Genomic DNA, 20675 nt, shown 5'->3' on the forward strand with positions numbered 1-20675 from the left:
CAAGCAATGATGCTGGCCTGCCTGCGATGGAGGCAGTGAGGCTGGATGTGGCAGGTGAAGGACAATGAGGAGGCCCAGGCGCTCCCCCGTGTCTAGAGCAGACAGTGCCGTGCCCTGAGGCAAGGAACAGCAGAGGTGAGGAACAGGCCCCGCTTGGGACGCTTAGACAGACCTCTTTGGAGTGCTTGTTAACAAGATTTTCTAAGGGTGTCAGCACACTTACTGGCTGCAGCAGCCACGTGAGGCGCGCCCGTTTATAGATGAGGAGAGTCCAGGCACGGAGAGGGGGAGGGCACTTAGGCAGAAAATGGCGGGGCCATGGGGTGATCACTGCTGCCCTCCCAGGTCTGGAGAGCAGAGAGAAGGCCTGAAGAGGGGACCTGGGAGACAGGAGCCAGGGTGAGGGTGTGGGGGGTGCAGTGACGCTAGCCGACACTCAGGGCATGGACAGAGGAAGAGGAGCATCAGGGTAGCCCGAGGGGGTGACTCACGGAGAGGGGCACAGCCAGGGAGAGTGGTGTCCTGGATGCGAAAATGAAGGGTGCGGTCAGACATGTCAGATTCCGTACGAGTGAGTCCACAGGACTTAACAGTGGCGAGGTCACTGCTGGCCCGGGTGAGAGCTGCCAGTGGAGGGTGGAGCTTGATCGAGAGGGTGATGGAGGTGAGGACATGGCTACAACCAGTGTAGACGGCTCTTTCTGGAATCTGGGCTGGGACTAGAGAGCAAGGAGGGAGGGTAGAGGCTGGAGGGAGCTAGCAGCCAAGGGGAGGAGCTCCTGCAAATGCCGGTGCGGGGGCGGGGGGGGCACAGTGGTGGGGAGTGAAGTGTTGGTGGTACAGGGTGGGAGAGAAGGAGGTGCCCCCCCCCCCCGCCCCTGAGCAAGGTGTGGGAGACTCTCCCGCATTCAAAAGCTCCAAAGATGGTACTTCCTTCTCTTGGACGAGAAGCGAGCTCGTAGTTAGGCCTGGAAACAGTAGAGATCGCCCTGGGAGACTTCCCTGGCTGTGGAGACACAGAAAGAGTTGGCTGGGCTCCCTTCTCTCCGAAGCGCCTCACTAGGCTGCAGAGTCAGGGCCACACTAGTCCATACGGTGTTTCTGCGCCCTTTAGAAGAAGGCACCCTTCCTTAGGTGAGCATAGCTCTGTGCCAGGGCACACAGTTTGGCAAGCAGAGGGTGGCTGCATTTCAGCCCCTCAGTGTTCCCTCAGCCATGCACCTTTGTGCAGTGAACAACATGCACAACCTCACACAACATCCCTATGTGGGAGATGGAGTCCCCCTTTTCCTTTGACCTGTGTTCCTCCTTTCTCTCTACCCCTCTTCCCAGTGCCTCAGAGTGATCCCAGCCCAGCGACTCAACCCCGCCTCGGAAAGCTGTGGGTGACAGATCCCACCCCAGACTCACTGCACCTCTCCTGGACTGTCCCTGAGGGCCAGTTTGACTCCTTCGTAGTCCAATATAGGGACAGGGATGGACAGCCCCAAGCGATGCCCGTGGAAGGGCCCGAGCGCTCAGTCATTGTCTCCTCACTGGAGCCTAACCACAAGTACAGATTCACTCTGTTTGGGATGGCCAACAAGAAGCGGCATGGCCCCCTCACAGCCGATGGCACCACTGGTAAGTGGCAACCACCTAAGCCCCCATGTGACCCCTCCCAGCCTTCCCCACACTTGCCCTCAGCCAGGAGCCAGGTGGGGCCTCCCAGTGTGATGGCTGACTCCGAATCCTGGCCCCACTCCCAGACTGAGGGAGAACCAGCCTCCCCCGTCCTGCTAGGGCCCTTCCACCCCATTCAGCTGCTCCCCAAGGCCCAGAAGATGTGTCATACCCTGGGCTGTGCCAGACTTCCCAGGAGGTCAGCACTCCTAATTGATGCTAACTGAATACCCGGGTGACTCCCGGGTATGATGGCCCATCCAAACCCAGAACCCCCCGGGTATGATGGCCCATCCAAACCCAGAACCCCAGTCTGGGGCTGCCAGTACCGCCCTCACTGGATCCTCTTATTCACAGCCTCGGAGCAGACAGCGGAGTCCCTCAACCCAGAGGCCCCAGTGCAGCCCCTGCTGGGGGAGCTGTGGGTGACTCAGGCAAACCCAGACTCCCTGCGCCTGTCCTGGACCGTGACCCAGGGCTCCTTCGACTCCTTCGTGGTCCAGTACAAGGATGCGCAGGGCCAGCCCCAGGCGGTGCCCGTCGGGGGGGATGAGAATGAGGTCACCATCCCGGGCCTGGAGACCCACCGGAAGTATAAGATGAACCTCTATGGGCTTCATGACAGGCAGCGCGTGGGACCTGTGTCCGTGGTGGCCACCACAGGTGAGTCAAGGCCACCCAGACCTTCCTCTGAGTAGGACCTGGCCCAGGGGCTCCTTCAGACCTCCCTCCACCCTCTCCTTCTGGGCTCCAGGCCTACCAAGCCTCTACCCTCTACTTCTCCACATCCCAGGACCTCTCATCCAGCCACCAGCCCCTGGCCTTTCTCTCAGCCCTGCTTCTCCATCTCCAAGAACAGGTCCCGTTTTCCCCATTCCAAACATCTGGAACACCTCCACCCCGGGCTGTCCTCCCTACAGATATCCTCAGCCACTGTGTTCCTTCCCCTACCGCGGCCTGGCTGAGGCTGCTGTCATTTCCGGCTTCCGCCACCAGCTGCCCGCACCTTCCCACCATTGCTGCTCGGCTCAGAGCCCACAGATCCAAGGCACAAGAGTCCTTCTTTTCCCTCAGCTTCTTTCTGGCATGAAAAGGCCTCATCCTGGACCCCCAAATCCCTGACTCCTAGCCAACTGGGAGCAGGGCAAAGGGCCCCATTTCATTCCTCCCACCGCCCCTCATTCCTCCACCCGTCCAGGCTCCTCCTGGTCAGCACCATCTCTGTGGTTGTGTAGCCTTGTGGTTGGGAGCACAGGCTCTGGATCCAACTGCCTGGATTTTAAGCCTAGCTCTGCAATTTACTACCTTTGGGACTTTGTGTAAATTACTGAACCTCTCTGAACCTCAGCTTCCTCATCTGTCCAATGAGGATAATGGTAGCTGCTTCACAGAGTCATTAGAATTAAATCAGTCAGTGTACAAACGTACATGCTTAGAACAGTGCCTGGCACATCAGGACCACTGTTCAGGAGCGAGCTGCTATTTCTCCCTGACTCTCTCCCTTCCCGGTGTCCTTTCCTTGTCCTCATCTCCCTACCTTGCCCACGCTTGCATGCTCCCTCTCAGTCTCCTGTCCCCTGAGTAGTACTCCAGTAGTACCCCCAGAGAGTGGGACACAGAAGCCAGTCTCCTTTCTCCACGGAGCCTCAGCGAAGACCGAGTTGCCAGACGGTGGATAGGTGCCCCTGGGGCTGTGATTCTAGATGCAGCCAGGGAAGAGCGCAGCCCTTCCCAGCCCCTCCACCCCCACAGCTTTCTCCATCCTTGTCTGAAGAGGAAGGAGGGGCGGGGCTGCCCAGGGAGGCCTTAGCCAGGGCACATTCTGTCTGGTGTCCTGCTAAGTGGGCTGGGGGCCACTGAGAAACCCTGGGGAGGTGCTGGAGCCGAAAGGGAGGAAGGCAGACTGGAAGAGGCCTTACTGCCCCCTCGATTTCTAGAGGTCAGCCCTGTCTGTGGACACGGTAGAAAACTCCTCAGAACTTCCTCTCTTCCCACCTCAGCTCCTTTCTCAGATGTGAGGGGAGACCCCGCCCCCGACAGAAGCTGCCAATACGGTCCTGCCAGCAGTACGTGACAGGGGCCAGGGGCCTGTCTCAGCTCTCGCCCACGAGTTACTGAACAGCTAATACAAAGGCTCCCCGAACTCCAAAGACTGCAGCCTGAGGACTTTATTTGCTGAATGTACTTTATTGTCATGATTAACTAACAAAACAAGACACACCACAAGCCTGTATCCCCCATGTCTTCTCTCAGCCCCCCAGGAAGTTGTGGAGGAGACCCCCAGCCCCACAGAACCCAGCACGGAGGCCCCGGAGCCCCCCGAGGAGCCCCTCCTAGGGGAGCTGACGGTCACAGGATCCTCCCCAGACTCGCTGAGCCTCTCCTGGACCGTCCCCCAGGGCCACTTCGACTCCTTCACTGTCCAGTACAAGGACAGGGACGGGCGGCCCCAGGTGGTGCGTGTCAGGGGTGACGAGAGTGAGGTCACCATCAGGGGCCTGGAGCCGGGGCGCAAGTACAAGATGCACCTGTACGGCCTGCACAGGGGACAGCGCGTGGGCCCCGTGTCCTCCGTGGGCATGACTGGTGAGTGGGGGCGAGGACCTGCTTCCTTTTCCTCCCACCATTGGGCCCCAGCTTCCCCGTGGCCATGGCTCTCCCTTCTGTAGTGGTAGCATGAGGCCCCCCCACCGCTTGGGGGAGACCCAGAAAGAACAGTTCCCTGGGGACCAGGCTATAACCAGCTTTGTGACCTGAGCAATTTTAAACTTTCTGTGCCTCTGTTTCCTCAGGCGTGAACGGAGGATAGTAACAGCCATCCCACAGAACTGTAGTGAGGGTTAAATGAGTTAACAGACATGGAGCATTAAGAAAGGGTCAGGCACAGAGGGCACATGCTGTCAGCGTTGCCACAGGATGATGATAATTGTCCTTAGTCTGGAGTCTGCTCTGCCCCCGTTTGGCTGGTTCCTCAGCTGGGGCTCAGCTGATCAGAAGTGCATGAGACATCAGCCTCTTCAGCAGTGTAGCTGGAAAGTTTCTTTACTGCTCATCCAGTGAGTGACTTTATAGCAAAGAGGGACATCCCTTCCATCCCCTCTCTTGGGCCCATGTATGGGGCCATCTGGCACCACAAAGGACCCAGCCCAGGGATCTCCTCTGCAGAGCCTCAGCACCAGGGGCCAGACCCGAGACAGGCCTCTGGGACTTGGGACTCTCCTGCTGACCTGCCCAGCTTGGTCACAGCAAGGGGCGTCTCTTTACCCTTCGCTCAAAGACACACCTTTTACTATAAGGGGAAAGATTAAAAACTTAAAAGCAGAGAAACAGGTTTTCAGAGCATGGTTCCTGTACTTCCACAAAGCCCAACCTCATGGCTGGCTTAGTTTCCAGAACCTTCTACACCTAATTTCTTTCTGTTCCTCCATTAGTACTGAGAGTAGGGAGAGGAGAAAGCCACCCTGGGTTACTGTCCTGCAGGCCCGAAGTAGCAGGGTGGAGGCTCGTGCCAAGCCCGCACATGCTGCCAAGGTTTGTCTTAGGGTGTCCTTCCATCTGCTGTCTGTCCCAGGCAGCCACACTGGGCTCTGTGAGGTCCTGTCTCTGGTCCCCAGGGAGGAATGGACTGTGTTGGGCACAGACTGAGGCAGTGCAGTAACAGAAAATGGAGTTGGGCATTTGACAGACTGAGTTCTGTTTGTGGCTTCCCTAGTTCTCAGCTTCAGGATGGAGCATGATGTTCATTGTCAGAGCAGGCAGGTGGTGGGTAGCTGGAGCCTGCTGAGCTGCCCCAGGGGCTGTTCCCGGCCCGCAGCACGTACTCTCCCATTGCCGGGAAGAGGTGGATACAGCCAGTGAGAAACATTTCTAAAGTAAAGAAAGATTACGTCAAATGCAGCATGGATAGCGCCATGTTCGGGGGTAGTGATAACTCCACGTTTTCCAGTTAAGCCAAGCCCCAACAACGAGGTTTGTTGGATGGTGTGGGACAGTTTCTCTTCCTCATGGGAAGAAGTGCAGAGAGGGCGGAAGTGAGCAGGAAGTGGATGAGACAAGAGTGAGCAGAGCTAGAAGGAGCATGGGACACTGCCGGGCCTGCTACCTGGTCCCTCGTAGACACTTGATGACATGGCGGCCTCCCCTAGCCCCCCTCAGCTGCCTTCATCCCTGCCCTCCCCTCTGACTCAGGTCTGTCTTTCTGAGGCCTCCCAAACAGGGTTTCGTCTGTCTAGCCTGGTCTTAGGCTCCCACGGAAGCCACAGAAAACAGCTCTTGGGAGCCACACCCACCCAGCCACCTCCGCCACTGTCTTACTTCTTGGGACTGCCTTCCAAGTTTGGTCACTATTGAGGAGTGCCCCCCAGACTTAGCTGAGTTGGGCGGTAGGGCCCACCGGGGCCCGAGCTGGGTGAGGAGTGCCCCCCAGACTTAGCTGAGTTGGGGGGTGGGGCCCACCGGGGCCCGAGCTGGGACTCTCCCAGCCCAGTCATGCAGACCCACTCATTAATTGAATGACCGTTTGTGGGGCACCCGCTGTGTGCTGGGTGCCGGGGACACAGCAGCGAGCAAGGCAAAGCCCCTCCCCAGGGAGCACACTTCTAGCAGACCGCACAAATCTGTCTGTGGGACTATCTGTAACAACGAGACCTGGAGAAAAGCAAAGTCCAGCAGGTGAGACGGTGAATGGGTGGGAAGGACGCGAGAAAGGGCCTCTCTGAGGGCAGACCCGAGGAGGGACAGAACAAGGCACGTGTGCCTTCGGGAGGAATGTCCGGGCAGAGGAAAGTGCCCCGACCCTCTGTGCACAAGCCAGGAATGTCTGCAGTCGGGGGAGCTATGTGGGAGATGATCATGTGGGGCCTCAGAGGCCCCTGTAAGGACCTGGCTTTTGCCCTGAGTGAGGTGGAAGTCCTTGGGGGAGCAGGCTCTGACTAATGCGTTCACAGTGGATCGGAGGGGTGGGGCGGACGGGGAGGATTTAGGAGACCCATGCAGTCCAGGGAGATGGGCGGGGCTTGGAGCTGGCTCCAGTGGAGTGGAGCTGGCGGGGGGGGGGGGGGGGGGGGGGCAGCTTCTGAAGGTCGTGCCAACAGTCCTTACTCATGGGCTAGATGTAGGGTGTGAGGGGACTCGGGGATGACACCCAGGGTGAAGTGGTGGCTTTGCTGAGGTGGGGAGGCCGTGACGGAGCAGGTGTGGGGGGAGTCCCTGAGCTCGATTTTGAACTTCATGAGTTTGAGCCACAGACCAGGCACCCAAGGAAGATGCCAGGCAAGCACGAGTCTGCCGGTCCTGGAGGAGGGGACCATTGATCTACAGATGGACGGTCAGCCACTTTCCCAGGGTCTCAGTGACACCCATCCCCAACCCCAGCACAGCCCCCAGTCCTGGCGGGGACTTAGCCAGGGCTTGTGGCCAGACAGATGTTGCCCATCAGTGTAGTTTTACATCGGGAACCTCCTCGTGGGCACCACAAAAACAACAGACATAGTTACTAACAAGGGAAAGGGGCTTTTCCTAACGGCCTCCCACCATCTCTGTCTCAGCTCCGCAACCAGAAGAGACTCCAGCCATAGAGCCGCCCCTGGAGCCACGCCTGGGAGAGCTGACAGTGACAGATGTGACCCCCAACTCTGTGGGCCTCACATGGACAGTCCCTGAGGGTGAATTCGACTCCTTTGTGGTCCAGTACAAAGACAGGGACGGGCAGCCCCAGGTGGTCCCTGTGGAGGGCAGCCTCAGGGAGGTCACCATCCCCGGCCTGGAGCCTGCATGCAAATACAAGATGAACTTCTATGGGCTACATGATGGGCAGCGCGTGGGCCCCCTCTCTGTGGTAACTGTGACAGGTGAGTGAGCAGGGGTGAGGCAGTTCCCATCCCTGGTTACCCAGAATCCCCCCATCCCACAAACCCCCTCAGGTCCTGCCTCGGTGGCCTCTGTAAGTCCTTCTTGAGGTCACAGGCACCATAGTCTGTTCCCTGACCCCTTGGCTTCTTCCCCAGGCTAGAATCTTCCCTGCCCTCCAGTTCCTCTCCATTCTGCCCTCTCCCTCAGGCAGGAATGTCTTGCTTCCATCTGACCTAAATCTGACTCTGTCTGTCTCCCCTGATTGTCCACAGCTGTTCCCCTCCTTTCTCTCAAAACCCTGCTGTGACTTGGCCACAGCTGCCACCTTCCCCTGTTGTTCTTTTTTAGCTGGGCTTCAATGACACACATCCCTTGAATCTCTTCTCAGAGGCCTTTAGTGCCCTGAGTGCTATAGCCTTCCTTTCTCCTGGAAGTGGCCCTTACTCTTGCGTCCCTGGGGACAGGTTGCCGCCATTTTTCTGCCACAGTATCTGATGAAACCCATGGACCCCTCTCAGAGCAGGGCTTTAAAATCTATAACATAAATGCATAGGGTTACAGAGGAAACCAATTTATTTGATATTCAATTATCAAAATATTTTTTTAAAGATTTTATTTATTTATTTGACAGAGAGAGACACAGCGAGAGCAGGAACACAAGCAGGGGGAGTGGGAGAGGGAGAAGCAGGCTTCCTGCCCAGCAGGGAGCCTGATGCGGGGCTTGATCCCAGGACCCTGAGATCATGACCTGAGCCGAAGGCAGACGCTTAACGACTGAGCCATCCAGGCACCCTACCAAATATTTTTAATTCAAATTTATGATTTAGTAATACAGGAACTCCTTTATCAGTTCATTAAATAACGAGACTTAGGGGCATGTGTCATAACCTACACACATTCTGAAGTACGGATGAGTGTAAATGGTATTTTGGAGTCTGTGCAGTCATTCTAAGGTGACACGAAAATGGTCCCAGATACACTGGCACAGCAGTGAGCACCCGAGGAAATCTACCTTCCAGTTAGAGGCAGGGAAAATATAGATGTGACTGTGTCTCATCTTATTTCAAGGCCCCCTTGAGGCCCTGGGAGCCCAGGAGCCCTTCAGGGTGGGGGGGTTCTCGTGCCCAAGATCTCAGCCATGTTCTATGTTTTCCTGGGTCCTAGCTCCCCTCCCCACGGCCCCAGCCACAGAGTCCCCTGAAGAGCCACGGCTGGGGGAGCTGACAGTGGTGGACCAGAGCCCGGACTCTGTGACCCTCTCGTGGACGGTCCCCGAGGGTGAATTCGACTCCTTCGTGGTCCAGTACAAGGACAGGGACGGGCAGCCTCGGGTGGTGCCCGTGGCTGCAGACCAGCACGAGGTCACCGTCCCCGGCCTGGAGCCCAGCAGGAAGTACAGGTTCCTGCTCTACGGGCTTCAAGGTGGGAAGAGACGCAGCCCAGTCTCTGTGGAGGCAAAGACAGGTGAGAGCCCTCCAGGCCCCCAGCAGCCTGCCCACCCTCTTCACACTGCTTAGTCTCTTTCCTTCTACTGGTCTTCCCTGTGTCCACCTCTTCCGTTACGTTTGAAAAGCCACACTGCCCGCCCCAGTTCAAGGCAAATGAGAACCAGGAAAGCAGGGCCAGGTCCTGGGTCTGTGTCCCCCACTGACTTTTCCTCTCTTCTCATAATTTCCACTGCCATTGAATGGGGGAAGCCCCTTCAGGACCCTTCCTGGAAGGTGGGACATGGGAGATGGGGGTGCTGGGGGAGGGCGAAGGGAGTCAGGAGCCCTTTCTGCCTGCCTGGGCCTTGCAGCCCTCAGCCCTGTGCAGCCCTCACCTCCTGAGGTGAGAGTTTTGCCATCACCCACTTTCTTATCCTACTGGCTCAGGCCCATTGGGTGCCCTCTCTGCCTCCCCCAGAGGGCCCTTTTCCTCCTGTGCCCTCTTCCCGGAGCCTCGGAAACTGGGAAGCAGAGGAGCCCAGGGCTAGCTGCCCAGCCAGGCGCGTTTGGGCCCAGCCCAGCTGTGCCCCTTTCCTGGCTTTCAGCCCAGGCCCTCCCCTGCCCCTGGGGGCTCCCTGGTGCCAGAAAACTCTAGCAATAACAATGCTGTCAGCGTCCTCCCTGGCCAAGAAGGCAGCAGGCCAGCTCCTTCTCAGGCCTCAGGATGGCTCTGGGGCAGACACCGGATTCTTTGTCCCAAGTGAGCTCCCCTCCTCCCCCCCCCCCCCCCGCCCACCAAGTAGGCAGCCCCCACTCCTCCCCCGGACCCTATGAGGGCCACCTCCATCATAACATCCCGCTTTCTCCTCTGCTGTCTACACTCATCAGGGATCCTGTGCCCCCTCTGATGTCCCCAGGACCCTCAGATTTCCCCAAGGGCCAGAGAAATCACAAAGGGTAGGCTCCTTGGTAAAAGGAAATGAGTAAACCAAGCTGCACCCTGATAGGAAAATAGTGTCTAATAGGTGGGAAGGGTCTGGATGGCAGGAGGAATAAGGTAAGCAGGAAGCTAGGGATTCTTTTTTTCCCAGAGATGTCACATTGGCTAAGTGGAGGGAGGCATGGGCCGGTTGGGATGGTGGCAGAGATGGGAGGGTGATGGAAATATTTTGGGGAAGCACTGATCATTTGGGCAGTCCTGGGTTTTTCCAGTCCTAGTAGGAAACAGTCAAAGAGTCATTCTGGAAAAAAAAATAAACACAAGAATCTTTCCTCTCTTGTCAGCTGCCCAAGGTGACGCCAGCCTTGGGGCCCCACCCCACCTTGGGGAGCTGTGGGTGACAGATCCCACCCTGGACTCTCTGCGCCTCTCCTGGACAGTCCCTGAGGGCCACTTTGACTCCTTTGTGGTCCAGTTCAAGGACAAGGATGGGCCCCGGGTGGTTCCTGTGGAGGGCCACGAGCGCTCGGTCACCATCACCCCTCTGGACACTGGCCGCAAGTACAGATTCCTCCTTTATGGGCTCCTGGGCAAGAAGCGCCACGGCCCCCTCACTGCTGAAGGCACCACAGGTGAGAGCATCTGTGCAGGGCCAGGCTCTGCTCCTGGAGCTCCCCCGGGCACGGCAGGAGCACCCAGCCAGGCCAGGGAAGCAGGTGGCCACTCGTGCGGGCTGCCCTCACGGTAGTTATTCTCCTCACGCAGTCCCATAGCACTGGCCCTGTAGGACTCGGCCGTGGCAAAGCCCTGTCCCCAGACCTCTCAGTCCTGCCCTTTGAGGTCACCCATACTACCAGAAACAGCTCAGCTGCCCCTTCTCTGTCTCCCTCTCAGAGCCCTGGAGTGGTGTGGACGATGCTAGAACAAAGCATCCCCCAAAGCCCCATCTTGGGGAGGAGCTACAGGTGACCAGCGTGACACCAGACTCTGTGAGCCTCGCGTGGACGGTCCCTGAGGGCCAGTTTGACTCCTTTGTGGTCCAGTACAAGGACAGGGCCGGGCAGCCCCAGGTGGTCCCCGTGGAGGGCGGCCTCAGGGAGGTCAGCGTCTCGGGCCTGGACCCAGCCCGCAGGTATAAGCTGTTCCTGTACGGGCTGCACCAGGGCAAGCGCGTGGGCCCCGTCTCTACCATCGCCTTGACTGGTGAGTGAGGCTGTGGCCAGAACACGCCGCCCTCCTTCCAGCTGCGGCTCTGCTGCTCTGACCGAGCCAGGGGGGTTCTGAGCTTCCTACTTCCCTACTTTGGGGGGGGTAGCCTTATTGAGGCATAATTCACGGACAATTTTATGTGAACAATGAGTTTTGGTAAATATGTAAGTCATGAAACCATTACAAGTGAGACATAAAACATCTCCATTGACCCCACAGCTCGTTTTCCCGTGCCCCTTTGCAGTCAATTCCCCCAATCCCAGCTTCTGTCAGCCACTAATTCCTTTCCTTACACTTTTGCCTTTGTAAGCCTCTCACTTAGCTGAATCCTACAATATGTACTCAGTGCTTGGTTTCTAACACTTACCATAATGCCCCTGTTCCATAGTTGGTCCTTTTTATTACTGACCTCTAGCCTTCACCTCTTCCCCTCCTTCTCTGTCCTTGGAGAGGCTTGTGGAGACAGACCAATCACCCATCTCTACCTGTCTCTCTGAACCAGCCCCCAGGGTACATATCAAAGCTGAGGCCCCAAGTACTCCAGGGCCTGAGCCTCGCCTAGGGGAGGTGACTGTGGAGGAAGCCACACCAGATACTTTGCATCTCTCCTGGACCAAGACTGAGGGCGATTTTGACTCCTTCGAGGTCCACTACACAGACCGAGACGGGCAACCCCAAGTAGTCAGGATAGATGGTGACCGGAATGACGTCATCCTCTCTGGCCTGGAATCTGAGCACAGATACCTAGTGAACCTGTATGGTTTCCATGGCCAGCAGCGAGTGGGTCCAGCCCACATCGAGGCACTGACAGGTGAGCGAGGAGAACTGCATCATATCTGCTTCCCCCAAGTGGCTGTGAGAGCCCAGAAGAGAGCAAGTCCTCATGGTCACCCCGCCCCCCGCCCCCAGGTCTTACTCTCTCTCTCACATCTCTCTTCAGTCCCAAGGGAAGAGGAAGACGGACCTTCAGAACCTCCCACCAAGCCCCGCCTGGGGGAGCTGACCGTGACCGACGCCACTCCCGACTCCCTGCACCTCTCCTGGACTGTCCCCGAGGGCCAGTTTGACCACTTCCTGGTCCAGTACAAGAACGGGGACGGGCAGCCCAAGGCCGTGCGTGTGCCGGGCTATGAGGATGGGGTCACCGTCTCAGGCCTGCAGCCAGACCACAAGTACAAGATGAACCTGTACGGCTTCCACGGTGGCCAGCGTGTGGGCCCGGTGTCTGCCATTGGGGTGACAGGTGAGTGGGTGCTGGAAGCCCCAGGGTGGGGCCAGTGGGAGGGTCTCCCTCTCCCAGGTGATGGGTGAGTGGGGTGCAGGAGGCCCCTCTGCTCGAGGCTGAGCCGTGGTGCCCTTTGTTTGTGAGATGCAGCTGAGCAAGCCCACCCAGCCCCAAGGATGGGCTTCTCTGAGCTGAATTTGGGGGCCCCCAGACATGATCACAGCTTCTCCATCCTTCTCCCAAGACCTGAGGACATCTGCTGGGGATCCTGCCTCACCTTCTCTGTGTCTGTCCTTCTCAGCTGCAGAGGAAGAGACCCCAACCCCCACTGAGGTGGAGGAGACCCCCAGCCCCACAGAACCCAGCACGGAGGCCCCGGAGCCCCCCGAGGAGCCCCTCCTGGGGGAGCTGACGGTCACAGGATCCTCCCCAGACTCGCTGAGCCTCTCCTGGACCGTCCCCCAGGGCCACTTCGACTCCTTCACTGTCCAGTACAAGGACAGGGACGGGCGGCCCCAGGTGGTGCGTGTCAGAGGTGACGAGAATGAGGTCACCGTCGGGGGCCTGGAGCCGGGGCGCAAATACAAGATGCACCTGTACGGCCTGCACAGGGGACAGCGCGTGGGCCCCGTGTCCACCGTGGGCGTGACCGGTGAGTGGGGGTGAGACAGGGCCCCCTGGGGACGCCGGACCTACAGGACTCTCCCTTTATTACCACGTGCATGAAAACACATATTCTAGGCAGCACGTCTCTTTTACACATCACATGGCCTGAGGATCTCGGTAAAGGGCAGATTCAGATGCCACAGTCGTGGGCTGGGGCCAGAGTTTCTACATCCCTGATGCGATGCTGATGCTGCTGGTCCAAGGACCACACTTTGAGTAGCAAAGCTGGTCACGACAAAGGAATTGGACGCTTTCTTAGAATTTGTTGGAGAGAGTTGTACTGGCATCCCTGATTCCTCCCAGAGGCTTTGCCTCCCTGTAGTTTACTGGAGGCTGGGGGAGAAGACAGAAGGGGCTCAGGATGTAGCATCCTGACCGAAACATCTCCAGGCCTCGTGGTTTGGGTGCTATCAGGCTTCTGATTCCCATGGGTCAACAAGATTGGGTGCCCTGAGCCAAGCACTGTGGGAGTTCACTGGGGCGAGCCTGATCGTGGCAGAGAGAAGTTCTTATCGTAATGGGGATCCCGGGTGTGGGGAGACAGGCCGTGAACCAGCAATCAGGCAAAGGAGCATGTGCGTGTGACAGGAAGCGCTGGGGCTTCCTTCACAGCCAGCCTGCCCAGGAGTGTCCACGGGACAGCTGACACCTGAGGTTGGGCGGGGCGTTCGCTTGGTGACAGGGTCAGATCCACGTCACAGCTGGTGCCAGGGCCTGGAAACTAGGCACGTCGCGGCCCATGAGAGGGACAGAGAGGATTCTGTGTGAGAGCCTCTGAGGGAGGGAGGGAGTCGTGAGATGGAGGTGGAGCAGCAGAAGCAACTCAGAAGCCAGGGGCTCGTCCCGGGGGTAGAGAGGGCTGTTGCCCGGTGAAGCTAAGGCCGACACCATCAGATGTGCAGCGGAAGGCTCGGCCTGGCCCCTGTGAGGAACGGACGGGGCAGGGAGGCAGGGAGCCCGGGAGGGACACGGTGACCCAGGGGAGAGGCGACGGGGCTGCGGTGGGACCCAAGCCAGCCTGGTGGGGCTGCAGGTGTGGGGAACCCAGGAGGAACTCAGTCGGATGCTCTGAGTCTGATGGCCGCTGGGGACAGGAGGAGATCCAGGAAGACTCCAGGTTTCTGATAGGGGAAGGGAGTTCTGAGCTGTTTGGGAGCAAAGGCATGAGCCAGGGGGAGTGAGATGCCAAGGAGACGCCAGTGGAGTGAGGCCCAGGGCACAGTGTGCAGGGGAGGTGGGTGCTGGAGAGAGCGGGAGAGGGGGCGGGCTGTGGGTAGGGGCAAGATGAGGGTAAGGGGCCGAGCAGGCTGGCATTAATGGACCGGGAAGGTGACACTCTGCTCCTTATTATTTTATTTTTTTTTAATATTTTATTTATTTATTTGAGAGAGAGAATGAGATAGAGCATGAGAGGGGGGAGGGTCAGAGGGAGAAGCAGACTCCCTGCTCAGCAGGGAGCCCGATGCAGAACTCGATCCCGGGACTCCAGGATCATGACCTGAGCCGAAGGCAGTCGCCTAACCAACTGAGCCACCCAGGCACCCTATTATCTTATTTTTGTAAGACACCCACTTCTATGCTGCCCTGCATGTCCTCACCTGTCCCTGTATGTCTCTGTCCACTTGCAGAATATGAAGCTATGACCACCGAAGCCCCATCCATCACAGCCCCTGAGCCTCCCACCAAGCCCCGCCTGGGGGAGCTGACCGTGACCGACGCCACTCCTGACTCCCTGCACCTCTCCTGGACTGTCCCCGAGGGCCAGTTTGACCACTTCCTGGTCCAGTACAAGAACGGGGACGGGCAGCCCAAGGCCGTGCGTGTGCCGGGCTATGAGGATGGGGTCACCGTCTCAGGCCTGCAGCCAGACCACAAGTACAAGATGAACCTGTACGGCTTCCACGGTGGCCAGCGCGTGGGCCCGGTGTCTGCCATTGGGGTGACAGGTGAGTGGGTGCTGGAAGCCCCAGGGTGGGGCCAGTGGGAGGGTCTCCCTCTCCCAGGTGATGGGTGAGTGGGGTGCAGGAGGCCCCTCTGCTCGAGGCTGAGCCGTGGTGCCCTTTGTTTGTGAGATGCAGCTGAGCAAGCCCACCCAGCCCCAAGGATGGGCTTCTCTGAGCTGAATTTGGGGGCCCCCAGACATGATCACAGCTTCTCCATCCTTCTCCCAAGACCTGAGGACATCTGCTGGGGATCCTGCCTCACCTTCTCTGTGTCTGTCCTTCTCAGCTGCAGAGGAAGAGACCCCAACCCCCACTGAGGTGGAGGAGACCCCCAGCCCCACAGAACCCAGCACGGAGGCCCCGGAGCCCCCCGAGGAGCCCCTCCTGGGGGAGCTGACGGTCACAGGATCCTCCCCAGACTCGCTGAGCCTCTCCTGGACCGTCCCCCAGGGCCACTTCGACTCCTTCACTGTCCAGTACAAGGACAGGGACGGGCGGCCCCAGGTGGTGCGTGTCAGAGGTGACGAGAATGAGGTCACCGTCGGGGGCCTGGAGCCGGGGCGCAAATACAAGATGCACCTGTACGGCCTGCACAGGGGACAGCGCGTGGGCCCCGTGTCCACCGTGGGCGTGACCGGTGAGTGGGGGTGAGACAGGGCCCCCTGGGGACGCCGGACCTACAGGACTCTCCCTTTATTACCACGTGCATGAAAACACATATTCTAGGCAGCACGTCTCTTTTACACATCACATGGCCTGAGGATCTCGGTAAAGGGCAGATTCAGATGCCACAGTCGTGGGCTGGGGCCAGAGTTTCTACATCCCTGATGCGATGCTGATGCTGCTGGTCCAAGGACCACACTTTGAGTAGCAAAGCTGGTCACGACAAAGGAATTGGACGCTTTCTTAGAATTTGTTGGAGAGAGTTGTACTGGCGTCCCTGATTCCTCCCAGAGGCTTTGCCTCCCTGTAGTTTACTGGAGGCTGGGGGAGAAGACAGAAGGGGCTCAGGATGTAGCATCCTGACCGAAACATCTCCAGGCCTCGTGGTTTGGGTGCTATCAGGCTTCTGATTCCCATGGGTCAACAAGATTGGGTGCCCTGAGCCAAGCACTGTGGGAGTTCACTGGGGCGAGCCTGATCGTGGCAGAGAGAAGTTCTTATCGTAATGGGGATCCCGGGTGTGGGGAGACAGGCCGTGAACCAGCAATCAGGCAAAGGAGCATGTGCGTGTGACAGGAAGCGCTGGGGCTTCCTTCACAGCCAGCCTGCCCAGGAGTGTCCACGGGACAGCTGACACCTGAGGTTGGGCGGGGCGTTCGCTTGGTGACAGGGTCAGATCCACGTCACAGCTGGTGCCAGGGCCTGGAAACTAGGCACGTCGCGGCCCATGAGAGGGACAGAGAGGATTCTGTGTGAGAGCCTCTGAGGGAGGGAGGGAGTCGTGAGATGGAGGTGGAGCAGCAGAAGCAACTCAGAAGCCAGGGGCTCGTCCCGGGGGTAGAGAGGGCTGTTGCCCGGTGAAGCTAAGGCCGACACCATCAGATGTGCAGCGGAAGGCTCGGCCTGGCCCCTGTGAGGAACGGACGGGGCAGGGAGGCAGGGAGCCCGGGAGGGACACGGTGACCCAGGGGAGAGGCGACGGGGCTGCGGTGGGACCCAAGCCAGCCTGGTGGGGCTGCAGGTGTGGGGAACCCAGGAGGAACTCAGTCGGATGCTCTGAGTCTGATGGCCGCTGGGGACAGGAGGAGATCCAGGAAGACTCCAGGTTTCTGATAGGGGAAGGGAGTTCTGAGCTGTTTGGGAGCAAAGGCATGAGCCAGGGGGAGTGAGATGCCAAGGAGACGCCAGTGGAGTGAGGCCCAGGGCACAGTGTGCAGGGGAGGTGGGTGCTGGAGAGAGCGGGAGAGGGGGCGGGCTGTGGGTAGGGGCAAGATGAGGGTAAGGGGCCGAGCAGGCTGGCATTAATGGACCGGGAAGGTGACACTCTGCTCCTTATTATTTTATTTTTTTTAATATTTTATTTATTTATTTGAGAGAGAGAATGAGATAGAGCATGAGAGGGGGGAGGGTCAGAGGGAGAAGCAGACTCCCTGCTCAGCAGGGAGCCCGATGCAGAACTCGATCCCGGGACTCCAGGATCATGACCTGAGCCGAAGGCAGTCGCCTAACCAACTGAGCCACCCAGGCACCCTATTATCTTATTTTTGTAAGACACCCACTTCTATGCTGCCCTGCATGTCCTCACCTGTCCCTGTATGTCTCTGTCCACTTGCAGAATATGAAGCTATGACCACCGAAGCCCCATCCATCACAGCCCCTGAGCCTCCCACCAAGCCCCGCCTGGGGGAGCTGACCGTGACCGACGCCACTCCTGACTCCCTGCACCTCTCCTGGACTGTCCCCGAGGGCCAGTTTGACCACTTCCTGGTCCAGTACAAGAACGGGGACGGGCAGCCCAAGGCCGTGCGTGTGCCGGGCTATGAGGATGGGGTCACCGTCTCAGGCCTGCAGCCAGACCACAAGTACAAGATGAACCTGTACGGCTTCCACGGTGGCCAGCGCGTGGGCCCGGTGTCTGCCATTGGGGTGACAGGTGAGTGGATGCTGGAAGCCCCAGGGTGGGGCCAGTGGGAGGGTCTCCCTCTCCCAGGTGATGGGTGAGTGGGGTGCAGGAGGCCCCTCTGCTCGAGGCTGAGCCGTGGTGCCCTTTGTTTGTGAGATGCAGCTGAGCAAGCCCACCCAGCCCCAAGGATGGGCTTCTCTGAGCTGAATTTGGGGGCCCCCAGACATGATCACAGCTTCTCCATCCTTCTCCCAAGACCTGAGGACATCTGCTGGGGATCCTGCCTCACCTTCTCTGTGTCTGTCCTTCTCAGCTGCAGAGGAAGAGACCCCAACCCCCACTGAAGTGGAGGAGACCCCCAGCCCCACAGAACCCAGCACGGAGGCCCCGGAGCCCCCCGAGGAGCCCCTCCTGGGGGAGCTGATGGTCACAGGATCCTCCCCAGACTCGCTGAGCCTCTCCTGGACCGTCCCCCAGGGCCACTTCGACTCCTTCACTGTCCAGTACAAGGACAGGGACGGGCGGCCCCAGGTGGTGCGTGTCAGAGGTGACGAGAGTGAGGTCACCGTCGGGGGCCTGGAGCCGGGGCGCAAGTACAAGATGCACCTGTACGGCCTGCACAGGGGACAGCGCGTGGGCCCCGTGTCCACCGTGGGTGTGACCGGTGAGTGGGGGCGGGAGCCTTCAGGGCTGGGTTGGTTAAGGTCTCAATGTTGGAGCCTTCAGGGTGTCCTCCTTGGAGAGCAAGGATCCTAAAGCCTCACCTAATCCACCTTTCATCCAGTAACATGTCTGGCCGGGTGTGAGGTGGGGTCAGGAAGCCTGAGTGCCAGGCCTGTGCCAGAGAGGCCCTCCGTTGGAAGGCTCTGAGGTAGTGATACACTGACCCGTTTGTGGCTTTCCACTTTTCCGGGAAACCTGGAAAGATCTTGTTTTTGTGGTTGGGGCAAATGCCATGAACTATTCAATCATTCAACAATAATTTATTATATAAGAGCCAACCTTACACATGAAAAGAAAAAATAGCATCATGAACTCCCATATGTCCATTGCCCTGCTGCAGCCTAATATTCGCTGCTGGCCAGTCTGGCTGGCCCACACCCCGCTCGCTCCCTGCCCTCCTCACACTGGGATGTGTGCTTTACTCAGCTTATTGAGATGTAATTTACATACCATAAAATTCACCTGCTTTAAGTTTGCAACTTAATGATTTTTAGTCAGAGTTGTGCATCCATCAGCACTATCTAATTTTAGAATTTTCTCCGTAGAACTCTAACACTATCTCATTTTAGAACTCTACCTCTGTAGATTTGCCTTTTCTGGACATATGTCTAGAAAAGGTATGGTATATCATATCATATAGATATGTCTAGATGGTATGGTATCATACAATAACATGTTCTTCTGTGTCCGGGTTCTTTCATCAAGCTCCTTTTCGGGGTTCATCCATGTTGTAACGTGTAGCAGAACTCATCCCTTTACAGCCAAATAATATTCTGTTGTATGGATATACTGTTGCAGTGTTGGTAAACTCATCCCAGACGCTCTAGACTTCATCCCATACTTCATGGCTTCATATTTAAGCATATTACTCTTTTTAAAAAGACTATTTAAGGGGTGCCTGGGTGGCTCAGTCGGTTAAGCTTCCGACCCTGGATTTCGGCTCAGGTCATGATCTCAGGGTCATGAGATCAAGCCCCGCACCGGGCTCTGCACTACATCTGGAGCCTGCCTAAGATATCCTCTCTGCCCCTCCCCAACTCATGAACGCACTGTCTCTCTCCCTAAAAAAAAAAAGTATTTAAAAATAGCCACAACACCATTATTGTACCTTTAAAAATGAACAGTCATTCATTAATATCATTAAGTATGTAGGGAATGTTAGTTTCCTGGTTGTCTCATAAATGTTCTCTAATTTGTTGCTGGGATCAGGTCCAAAAAAAGGAGAAAACATTGCAATTGGGAGAATTGGAATTTTAGATAGGGTGGTCATGATTGACCCTGAAAAGGTGACATTTGAACAAAGACTTAAAGGAAGTGTGGACATGAGCCATGCAGACATCCAGGGTCAGAACATTCACACAAAGGGAATAGTCAATGCAAAGGTCCTGAGGTAGGAGGCTGCCTGGTAAGTTTGACAGGCCATGAAGAGACCACAAAAAGACTTTGATGTTAAGCAGAAATGGATCTTAAGTTAGGACTACACAGCTGGCCCACCTTCTGGTCTGAATCCAGTAGAGCCAGGGCCTCAACTACTTCTTCCAGCAATAGGAAAGGTTCTGTTTGCATCTATTCCCAGACCCCGAAGGGGAACCCCCTACCAACACCCTTCTGAAGCCACACTTGGGAGAGCTGACCGTGATGGACGCCACCCCTGACTCCCTGCACCTCTCCTGGACTGTCCCCGAGGGCCAGTTTGACCACTTCCTGGTCCAGTACAAGAACGGGGACGGGCAGCCCAAGGCCGTGAGAGTGCCAGGGAGTGAGGACCAGGTCACCGTCTCAGGCCTGGAGCCCAGCCACAAGTACAAGATGAACCTGTATGGCTTCCACGGTGGCCAGCGTGTGGGCCCAGTCTCTGCTGTCGGTTTAACTGGTGAGTATACAGTAGGACACTGGGCCCTGCCCTAGCTGGACTCAGTTTCTCTTTCATGTCGGTATTCAGGTGTTTTTGTCCCACTGTCCCTGAGACTAGAGCCTCCCAAGCTCCTGAGAATGGTTGTTTGTGTCTTTACTCCAAGCCTTTGGTGTTGCCTCAGCCATCTTTCCCTTTATACATGGGCTTTTTTTTTTTTTTAATTAATCTCTACACCCAACATGGGGCTTGAACTCACAACCCCGAGATCAAGAGCCACGTGTTCTACTGACTGAGTCCGTCAGGCTGCCCCACACACAGACTTTTTGGTCCTTGAAGAGTCAGGGTACCAGGGAAATAACAGACTCAAACAGACCTAGGGTTGACCCTAGCCTCAGCCCATTCGAGCTGTGTGACCCCAAGACAGTCACTCAACCTCTCTGTGCCTCCCTTTCTTCATCTGTAAAGAAGGAAGAGGAAGAAAATTAGTTTCTGAAAACTCTTAGAATGAATTCTCATAATTATCATTGATTTCAATGGGTAAAATGGTATGTTTTCCAACCCAGATTGATTCCCCCTTTATGCTAAATGAACCCTGGAATCCTGCTACCA

The 20675-nt window shown here is 57.3% G+C and overlaps 1 protein-coding gene across 3 annotated transcripts in view; it reads left to right on the top strand.

The window, feature by feature from the left end:
• TNXB (tenascin XB) overlaps positions 1 to 20675 on the top strand; it is a 50257-nt gene that overhangs the window by 13287 nt on the left and 16295 nt on the right. For 2 of the 3 annotated variants that reach the window (XM_088024053.1, XM_088024051.1), the window contains 13 exons: positions 1333 to 1623; positions 2020 to 2325; positions 3916 to 4248; positions 7209 to 7511; positions 8677 to 8976; positions 10224 to 10511; positions 10774 to 11082; positions 11591 to 11899; positions 12029 to 12331; positions 12615 to 12965; positions 14608 to 14925; positions 15209 to 15559; positions 19788 to 20084. In XM_088024053.1, coding sequence (XP_087880179.1) covers positions 1333 to 1623; positions 2020 to 2325; positions 3916 to 4248; positions 7209 to 7511; positions 8677 to 8976; positions 10224 to 10511; positions 10774 to 11082; positions 11591 to 11899; positions 12029 to 12331; positions 12615 to 12965; positions 14608 to 14925; positions 15209 to 15559; positions 19788 to 20084 — 4059 coding nt within the window. Of the gene's footprint in view, positions 1 to 1332; positions 1624 to 2019; positions 2326 to 3915; positions 4249 to 7208; positions 7512 to 8676; positions 8977 to 10223; positions 10512 to 10773; positions 11083 to 11590; positions 11900 to 12028; positions 12332 to 12614; positions 12966 to 14607; positions 14926 to 15208; positions 15560 to 17200; positions 17519 to 17801; positions 18183 to 19787; positions 20085 to 20675 lie in introns of all 3 variants that reach the window. The other variant, XM_088024050.1, reaches the window with a different exon arrangement.

Source organism: Eumetopias jubatus, unplaced genomic scaffold (assembly GCF_037043125.1).
Source record: "Eumetopias jubatus isolate StellerSeaLion01/CBP00866 unplaced genomic scaffold, mEumJub1_p1.0 scaffold_6, whole genome shotgun sequence".
Classification (NCBI taxonomy): Eukaryota; Metazoa; Chordata; class Mammalia; order Carnivora; family Otariidae; genus Eumetopias; species Eumetopias jubatus.